General features: G+C 32.8%; 1 protein-coding gene across 2 annotated transcripts in view; it reads left to right on the top strand.

The window, feature by feature from the left end:
- Positions 1 to 1,120: 1,120 nt before the first annotated feature.
- Positions 1,121 to 10,909, top strand: part of LOC119638650 (putative phosphatidate phosphatase) — a 55,902-nt gene continuing 46,113 nt past the window's right edge. For both annotated transcript variants that reach the window (XM_038035553.1, XM_038035554.1), the window contains exon 1: positions 1,121 to 1,680. In XM_038035553.1, coding sequence (XP_037891481.1) covers positions 1,209 to 1,680 — 472 coding nt within the window. In that variant the 5' untranslated portion in view covers positions 1,121 to 1,208. The remainder of the gene's footprint in view (positions 1,681 to 10,909) is intronic.

The following is a 10,909-nucleotide window of genomic DNA, read 5'->3' as shown; positions in this document are numbered from 1 at the left end:
AATAAGACGATGAAAGACTATTCTGCATTTTCACAGTAGAGATTTTATGTCGATTTTCGTTCTGTCTGCACTAATCAATTGATTTGCAGACTAACAATTACACAATCATTAGCTTCGCTTACGTTCCTTTATGTTTTACTCTGTCGTCCTCATTAGTGTAGACTGTTGTGTGAGCAATGTCTGCTTGCCCTGAGGCTGAGGCTGGTTAATACGCAATTTAAATTATCTCCCATTAGGTCATCATGTTGCCTTAGGTATGATGAAAATTTCTGTTTGGGAAACGCTTTAATGCTTACAAATTCCTGAACTCATTTCAACAACAATAGTAAGTAAAATTTGTAATCTTTTCTTTCTTACGCATTATTACGAAGAAAACAATTTTCGCCTTTTAGTTAATAATAAAAACTTGCATGCTTCCGTTATATAAGGCACGACTGCTTAGATACGTACAAAGTAATTCTACATACATGCATTTTTATGATTTTATTCAAAAGTAATTTAATTTGATTACCTTTTTAGTTTAGTTTAGATCATCTGAACACAAACGAAAGTCTCTACGCCGAGGTAAACAAACAAACATATGGAAAAGTTAATCTACTGCCTGTGGTGAATATAAATAATTTCTGATGAAAGCTTTAAAGCAGAAAATGATTTTCTTTGCTTAAGTCAAAAAAGAGAAAATTTTTTTTTTTTTTTTAAACGAAATAAACAATAAAGAAAACAGAAAATAAAAACAGAAATTCTATAAAAAAAAAAATAGTAAACAAACAGCAGGAAAGAAAGTTTTCTTCAAATTGCAAAAAAGAAAAAATAAAAAAAAAAAAGGAAAAAATATGCAAAATAAATAAGCAAAAGCTTATCATCAATTCTCTCCTTCTATCTGAACACACACACACACACACTCTCTCTCTCTCTCTATATCGCTCACATCTCTCTTACTGTCGAGAGATGTTACTCTCATCGTTTCGCTCAAGTTCAAAGTCAGTAAATGTGTTTTGAAGGAAATTTACGTAATAAAGTAAAATATTTTCTTAGTGATTGTTTGTTTGTGTGCGAAGCGGTATAATAATAATAATAAGTTGCTTTCAAAATAAAGTAAAGAAAAAAAAAAAAAGAAGCTTTTTATTAAACGATTCTCTCTGTATTAAAAGAAGAAACAAATTTTTACTCAACGCGTTCTATTTTGTATTTTGTGTAACGGCCAACAAATGAGTAGTAACAGCAGTGCAAGTGAAACTGAAACAACACCGCTACGTCGGCCGGATTATCAGCAAAACGTCGATGTTGTTCATATAAAACCGATAAATAGTTTTATAGCAACTACGGCAACATCACTAACTAACACAAATAATCAAAATGATTTAATTAATTTAGCCACAACAACAGTCGTTATTACCAATAATCATAATAATCATAATAATAATAATAATAGTAATAATAATAGTGTTGAAGTGCGTTTAAATAATAATAATAATAATAATAATAATAGCAATCATCATCACCATCATCAACAGCAGCAGCAACAATATTTGCATAATAATAGCATAATTAGTAAAAACAGTGCAAATAGAAGAAGCAACGACAACAACACCGGAAACTTTAGTGAACAGTTTCTAACAATGGAAACCAATAAACGTATTTTATATCGCGTTGGATTAGATGCTATTATACTAATGTGTGGTAAGTAAGTAATAGTGGTAGTGAAACATACATACTGGTAGTTGTATAAAAATAAACGAAAATTTTACGTCATTGCTAAATGTTCTCATGAACGACCGGTTTGTGCGTTGCTTTCGTTTCATTTCACATTTTATAGGTAAATGTCGAGGAAAACCGGTTACTTTTTAACGCAAAGAATCTTTGAAAAACAAAAAAAAGTGTTAATTATTTATTTAATTGCAACAAATTTGACAGAATTTGCTATCTTTGTGCATAGATAACCGAAGGACGGGGGGTTACATTCATTTGGCCAAAACGTTTGAAACGCCCAGAAGGAAGCTTTAGAGACCCGGCAAAGTATATCAGCATCAAATTCTGAATCGATTTAACTATGTCCGTATGTCCGTAAGTCCGATTGTCCGTCTGTGTAATGGCAATGCTGCAAAATGCAACTATCGACTGGAAAATTGACAGAAACATTGGAAGTTTTTACGTGCAGGTTGAAATTAAAAATGGGTCAAATCGATCGAAAGACACACCTACAGTGCTATGTAAAGCAAGAACACCTCTGTTTTTCAAAACGAATGGAAAATTCATTTTTTGATTATTGCTCATAAACTATAACTGCTAAAATTTAAACATATATTTTATAGGCGATCTCTACAAGAATGGAAAAATCGACCACGCCTACCTAATTTTATAATATATTAAAATTTAACTTCTCTTCAACTCTTATTTTACAAGGCGCAGAAACAAGCTTCAAAAGCCCCATAAAATGGATAGATTCTTGGTGAATATGGAGTGCACCTCCGTCTGTCCGTCTTTTTCGTCCGCCCGTCTATGTAGTATCTGTGATGAAAATTCCCACGCTAGCAAAAGTGAAGCCTATAAATTTGCAAAAGAATTTGGAAGTGAGTAAAACTTTTTCAAGGACACTCCTACAACGCCCACCTACCTATACGACAAATACTTTTACGTTCAAACCGGAAAAAATGGGCCCCGTCCCAACCCATAACATGGAACATGAAAATGTAATTTTTTTTATTTTTGTTGTTTTTTGTAAGATAACGGCGATGAGTATAAAAGATTCGTTTACGACCGAATATAATTTTCTTACTTGTTTTTTTTTTTTTTTTTTTTGTAACCGTTTACCTTTGCATATGCTAGCGCGCTAACTGTTTCAACGCAAAATAGTTGAAAACAAACCAACCACTTGTTGTTTTATTATTCATTTTTTGTTAAATTCATTACAACACTCGTGGCAAAGAAAAAGAAAGATACCAATGTGTGTACTTAAACACTTACACTTAGCCACATATTAGTATTGTTTCTTGTGTATAATATGCCTTTGGTTTTTCGCTTTTTGTTAATTTAGAAAAGCACTTATTTTAGATTTATTTTTTTCACTGCTATGACTCATCGTTAATCACTTGAGTGTGAAGTGTGTGTTTAAAGATATAAAACCTGTCGGCGCATATCAATCAGCTGTTCAAGCATTCTTCTTTTCTTTTTTTTTTTCTTTTTTATTTGTCTTTCTTTCTCTTTTTATTGTTCTAATAAACTCGACATAAATTCTTTTCATTGTTTGATGATAATTGTTCCTCTTCTTTTTGTTATTTATCATATGAATGTCTATTTTAGTCGGCAAGGTTCGAGCTTAAATTCGTAAAAAATCTTCTTGTTATCTTTTAGTTATTTACTCAACAGACTCATAAAAAAAAAAAAAAAAAAAATCTCTTTTGTTTTTTTCTGTTCATCCACGGGTTGTTGTAGAAGAAGAACAACATCACAAATAGGGTACCTGAACGTTAGCGAACCTTTATTTTATATTTTTTTAGATATATTTCACTGTTTTAGATAAGCATTAATATTGCATTCTCTACTTAATAAATGACGTAATAAACAGAATTAAATTAATTTTTCACGAAAACAGAGAAAAAAATGTCGTTATTAAAATCGTTTACTTTAGGGATGTTATCAAATATCAATAACTTAGCAAAAACTTGTAGGTTGTACAGAACAAAAGCAACACAGAAGGACGGACGGACAAGCTCACAATCAATTTCTGATTTAATCGGCATAATAAAAGGTAGATCCGTCCTACGTCCCTCTGGACTGTTGCATACATCCGCACATACATCATAAACCTTTGTACCTCAACTGGTGTAGGACACTAAAATCCATCTAACTTTTCTAGAAAAAAGGGTAAAACCAAAATAGACATTCTTAGTTAGAAACACCTTTCCTGAAGAATTAATAAATCATAACAAACCAAATAGAGTGATGGTTGACAAAAAAGGAAAAAATGTGCACCTTATTGGTGCATCTATGCCATACGATGACAATGGAACTGCATCTATGCCATACGATGACAATGGAATTTTAGTACAAAATCCTTGTTAGGTTAGGATCTAAAGAAAATTTTATATTGATTAATTCCTTCTCGTTACACTGGAACACTATTTTATTATCATTACATAAAGAATTTGAAACTTTAGTAGGACCTATAAGCCCTAATGGTTCAACATATATTTTCCTCTCATTATTTTCTATAATTTCTATAATACTTTCATAGATTTAATTTTTTACAAGAACAAGCCTTATATTTTTACAAGAAAAAGTCACTTAACGCCATCTTTAACTTTAGCTTTGCCATTGGGACTATCTTTCGTAATATTTGATTACTCAATACTCAACGTACATTTAGTTCCTCAACGAACACCAGCAGTTTTAATACCTCTTATATTATGCATTGAAACAATCAGATATGTGCTTCGTTCTGGAACATCAGCACTACGATTAACTGCTAATATAATTGCAGACCGCTTACTATTAACTCTCTTAGGAAATACTGGATCACCAATAAATTTTATCTTAATTTGATTGTTAATTTATACTCAAATTGCATTATTAGTACTAGAATTAGTCAGAATTCAATCATATGCATTTGCAGTGTTAAGAACCCTAATATCAACACATTCTTATCATCCATTTCATTTAGTAGTTTATAGTCCTTGACCATTAACTGCCTCAATTGTAGCATTAACAACGGCATCTGGGTTAGTAAAATGATTTCATCAATATAACATTATAATTCAGATTATGATTCTGAATCGATCGGCATAATAAAAGGTGGATCTATCTTAAACCCTTCTGCGTGTTACGGACGTCTGCGCTAGCTTAATATGCCCTCTGCCACGAGTGTTGTAGGCTATAAAAATTCTCAAATCTTGGCTTGGTTGATAGAAACACATCAAGTGTGGAAGTGGACGTGATAACCTCATAAGAAGTGAGTCAACTATTTGCATAGCATCCATAGCAGTCCTAGTAGACATATTCATTAAAATAATTTAAGATATTAAAAATCGACAGAAATGGAGGCCATTATCCCAAAAGCAAATCTTATTGCAAACATCTGCCAGAAATAACAATAATTCCTTTTTCCGGTTAAATGATACACTCATATATGGCAAGGTAGGAAATTTTCACATAGCTTTCATTGCAAAGATTGCATAACCTTTTGATTTGTTTCCTTTAGCAGTTGCCTTCACAACATTTAAGCAGGAACGTAGAAGTTTTCATATTTTTTCTTAACTTGCCCACCAACCTGCACAAAGAATGCGATGAAGGAAGGATGAATGAAAACATTGTTGGTCGCCCTACTAAAGAATAATAATACAGTAAAATGTTTACCCAGAGAATTTTTCATTTAAATTGAATTGAAAGGGACTTAATTATGCCCATATTTCTCATCCGTAGCTTTTCTAGAGTTCATAAATTTATCAGAAACTCGATGTAAATGCAAATAGTTATATGCATATATATAAAAGTATATACATATGTGTATATATATATATGTATATATATATATGTGTACACTACATATGCATAACTAAACCTCCCAAAAAGTTTAAAAATGAAAGAGAACCAAATTCGCCAATAGCTTAAGTACCCTCTAATGCCTTCTTGCATCTGCGATGGTACGGCAGCACTTACATATATGAAACGTTTTTGCTTGTTACCTTTCATTATTGTTATAATTGTATAAACAAAAATCGCATTTTTAAATATTGACAATTACGTTTATTAAAATTTCTGCCTCATTGAGAAAACTTAATATCAATATATAGCACCACAGCAACCATACAAACCCGTAAATAAACAATACGTAACAAGTAAGAGAGTCATAATCGGCGGAGGCCGAATTTCGCATACCCATCACTATGCTTTTCGCCTTCTACTCTCCAAGTTCTCTTATTTGATACCCATATCGCTGGTATTGATGGGAAAATATTAATCGCGGTGCCCATCATATTCGTTTTAAACTTAACCCATTTTTAGGCAGATAATATATCACCATTTGAGAAGTGTACAAAAACGTTTTGTCTTGTTCGCTTTGTGATAAATATGTATTAAACCTCAAAAAAGTGAAAAAAAACAAAATTTAATCACTTGTAACTTTGGTTCCATTTTTGGACCTAGAGAGTAAAGTGTCCCGTAAACCAATTTTGAAATTTTCTCCCTTCTAACTTTAATAATTTCCGAATAACGAGGAAAAATCCAAAAATTTTCGTTAAAAAAAAGTGGTGTCAGTTTGGGGTGCATTGCGCGCTTCCGCTCTGGTCAATTTGGCCCATTTTCAATACCAATCTACGTGCAGAAACTTCCGATGCTTCTACAAAATTTGAAGTCGATATCTTCATTTTTGCGACCAGGGAGTGCCAACAACGCACACCTCACGGACGGTTGGACGGATATGGCTAAACCGACTGAGAATTTCACGCTGATCAAGAATATGTATACTTTATATGATCGCTGAAGCTTCCTTTTCGAATTTGGATAGATTTTGGAAAAAAGAACCAAATGGGTACACCCCCGTCTTACAGTGGTGGGCATAAAGAGTTACGGTTTATGGCCAAAAATTTGTTCTGACGATTGGTTTTATTTCTATCTAACTAAAAACTGTGTGTGTTTGCGTGTGTGTGGAGCTGGGATAAAAGTAAAATAAGTTCTGTATATTTTGCTTGTGTACTTTATGTACATAATTTTTTCTATAATCACGACTTAATCCTTTTTAAAAAGTAGGCGGCGCTTCTTTTCTTCCTTGTTCCTTCTTACTACTCGAAGAAGTGAAAGAAATAAAAAAGAATTTATATTAAACGCAGCAAGTGCAAGCGTATTGCTCTTGGGTTTTTTTCTTTTAAATAAAAGAAATATAAAAAAATGTCTAAATATCTGTACAGACTGGATACATGGATCGAATTTGGGACTAATGGCGTAGGCTGGTGGAATAAACTTTTTCGGGGACGCTGTTGGCTCGATCGTAACGTGCGATTGCTTTCGTTTTTGCAAAGTCTTGTTTTTCGCTTGCAATTGATGTTATGGACGTATGCAGGAAGGCATCACCTGTTACACAGTTCCTGAAACAATGCTTGTATTGCGTGAAAAATTTGAGATGACACCATGATAAACATTTTTACCAAACGTTTTTTTAGTTAATAATAATTTCTTTGCGTTTTTTTTTTTTTTGAATAAATTTACTGGAAGAGACAGCAAATCATTAGCATTAACTTTAAATATTTTCTGAAAGCATGTACGGCATAGTGGTTGTATGTGCTCAGAGGGAAGTATAGGCAGAGATTTTAACGTTGAATTTTACAACTTTGCGTTGCTTATTGTCAGTATTGAATAACTGTTTGCTACATCGTCTAAATGATAAAAACCTCTTGGCGTGTAAAACAATGTTTCTTTTAGAACAGGTTTATACACAGTACATTTAAGCCGTAAGGTTCGTAAAGAGAGAGAAAGCATAAAAAATTTTGTAAATAAGCAGATGTAGAACCGTGACTGTGGAAGATGTTTTAACACATCGATCAATAAGTACTAGAACTCGCACATACTACTCGTCCCTAATAATAAATGCATATTATTTTTCATAAAGAGAATACTATAGTACCACTACACATACGAAAAAGTATTGACTGTTGCTTAACTTTGTGTTTAACAAGGAATTCATGCGATTTTTAGATAGAGTTAAACTTCACAGGGTGTTATTATGTTAATGGTCGCCTAAGAGAAAACTTAAAAAAAAATATTAAAATTTATTCGCGTTACTCGCAAAGGGAACTTGTAGGAGATAACTGACTTACTAAAAATATTTAAAGACAGCTTGTACTCTGTTGTGGACGAAAATCTGATCTTGACAAAGCTGCTTTCTAAGTGGATAAGTACCGCGTTTATTCACAGCGTTACAAATGCATGGCTGCGTTGGGAAGATTGCATGAATTAAAGTTCGAAATTCTGCCAGATTTGTTACTCACAGCTACTACTACCTGTTGCAAGAAAAAATATTTGGATCAAATGATGGCTGCATTGGACGGCACTTTTCAATTAATTCCATTCAATGCGGTATTACTGTTAAAGGAAAAAGGAAAAAATATGTTTTTTTTGACATATTCCCGGGAATTATTGACCAATCTATTAAGCCTAATTTACATTTATAGAAATGCAATAAGCTTTTATTCACACAAGAGTGTTTATTTAACAAACGCAAGCCGTCTGTCGGACCATGTAAATAAAATTTTTACAGTTATATCAGTCAAATATTTATTTTAAAGCCATTGTGCTAAAATTTATGCAAATATAGCTGGAGGAGCTAGAGGTGTAAAAAATTTTTATTTACCATATTAACAAAGGCTCACGTGTTTTTAAACCGATCTATTATAAAACTAAATGCCTTGCGGCACAAATTATTAAATTAAAGGTATTTTAATAATTTTTATACACACCATTAAAAGATGTTGATATACTGCATTTTTCTTGCCCTTTGTAACGTTCAGAGGTAGACTCTGCTGTCTAACTTTGGAGTGCTCACACATTAAATGGAATGCGAATAAGTATTGACACAGAAATGTGAATTTATCCGCGTACACTCTTAGTTGACGGTCACAGATTATAAAAGCAGCGGGAGTTCCTTGGTGCATATCCATAGCAATCAAAAATTGTTTTTACTCACAACTCGTATGAAAACAAATCTGGTTGAGAAACTTAGTACAAACAAGGTGAAAAACAGCGTGATCCACTTAAAAGCACGCCCTCCATTGACAATCATCTCATAAGCGGTTCCCAATCTAACGTCCAGTACATTTGTTTCCCATAGCTCTGCTAAAAGGTCAGAATGGAAATGATTCCGATTTATGATTAACTTACTTCCTCCTGAATTTAATAAAATCTTTTACCATTACAAGTCATTACTTTAAGAAAGTGGGTGTCAGAGATTCGCCTTCGGCTGGATATAATTGTCTTAGTTGTTTTAATTAAGATTTAATTATTGCTTTCTTCTGCAATTTATTCCACTTCCTGGGTATATAGAGTTGTGAGAATTCTCAAATGTATACTGTTTGCCTAACATAAGTTAATTAGAGGAAAAGCAATTCAATTGAAACGATTTCATTAAATAAAAAAAAATAAAAAAAAAATCAAATTAAACGAAGAAGAAAAATAGTTGATATAGCAAGATAAGGCAACGTTTAGGAAGCAAGACTAAAAGCAATTTTTTATTTGAAATCATCATTTAAGACCAGCCTGTTAGGTTTCCACCTACGTAACATTTGTCGCAACGTAGACAGCGTAACTTGTTATACTTTGTTAATTAATTTCATTGTTTACTTAATAATTTTCTTTTACATACAATATAACAGAAACTTTTTTCTATACCTTATATAAGTTATATTAAGGCAGTGTAAAGTTATTTTTACGTTTTCTGCACTCATCTGCACTGGACATATATTAATTATAACTTGTATCGCTTACTGTAAAGATATGTTAAATTTGCGCACTTGTATGCAGCATCTTCAGGTAGACCCACTTTTTATTAGGACTATTTAAAACTGTCTACCCCTCCTTCGGTCTGACGTGTATCCACGCATTTTTCTGTTCAACACACAGATCGCAATTTTCGGAGAATTTTAACACTTTTTGGACCACCAGCAAACCTTATTGCAAATGATTTGAATCAGCTCTGTATATAATACCATATCTCGCGAAAAAGTTACTACCTGGAAAAGCCTTTCGGAATTTTTTGTTCCTCAACAAATATTGAAAAGAAAAAGTAAGCATATCGGGGGACGATATGCGCCCGTGGAAAATACGAGTTAAGTAGGACAATTTTTTTTGAACACTCACCCATACAAAGATTTCCTCTAAAAATATACTTTTTAGTTTAATTTTTTTTTTTTTTTTTTTTTTTTTGATGAAAAGCGGTAATAGAGGGTGTTGTGACATTTAAGTTTATTGTGACAAGCCTGGACTACACATAAGCCTATTGGCGGGAGCGAAAAATATATAAAATGTTTTCAGGAGAAGCAAAGCTTTGTTTGTCAACAAGGCGTAAGATAGATAAATAATTGTATTGGGCACAGAGTGTAGGGTATTGAACGGTCGACCGTGCCTGAGTACAAAGTTATTTCGTCAATTCTCCTATAAATTTAAAAACTAACTTTTCAAAAAACCAACAAAGTAGTTATAGATCTGATACGCCAAAAAAACTGAGTCGATGTGGACATGTTTTTCTGTCTGGCCCTTTGTATGCTTTCAGAATACCCAGCACTGCAAACCTTAGGAAAATGAAAGAAATGGTAATAAGTTGTGATGTGAGATGAAAAAAGGTCCGATAGAAGAACCGTAAATGATTAATGCCAGTTTCGACTGCATGAAATGAAGATAGGCCGATACCAATTTTATGTTCAAATATAAAAAATGCATTAAAATAATAATTAAATGAATAATCGAGTCACCAGTTGCCACAGTTCAGCAGTGCACTCATCAGTTGTCAGTTGAAAAGTTCGCACGACAACCCAGTTAGCTTTCTTAGTTGCTGGTTAAAAAGGCCACACACCAATTGCCAATTCGTCTGTTGCTAGTGAAACGAAGAAGCGGCTGCCATTTCCGCCCTCCCCCATGAACAATGATCATGATATTCTGCTTATGAACACACACCCATAACTGATTAAACATCAAGTGCTTTTAATTTATTTCCCCGTACACCCCCAACTGATAACGCCTTGATGGATTTTAATAATTATACTTTTGATAGGCGCGTTGATGGGCGTTGCGAATTCACCTTAAACCTTGTAGTACTTGCCTTTACTTACTTGTATTTCTTTTTATTTATTTAACTTGATAAAGTAAATTTAAACTTTTTTCTTTTAATTGTCTTTCACGTAACTATTAAAAAAAAATTTTTTTCAAT

The sequence above is a fragment of the Glossina fuscipes genome, unplaced genomic scaffold, assembly GCF_014805625.2.
Source record: "Glossina fuscipes isolate IAEA_lab_2018 unplaced genomic scaffold, Yale_Gfus_2 91, whole genome shotgun sequence".
Classification (NCBI taxonomy): Eukaryota; Metazoa; Arthropoda; class Insecta; order Diptera; family Glossinidae; genus Glossina; species Glossina fuscipes.
This window is presented reverse-complemented; position numbering and strand designations above follow the sequence as displayed.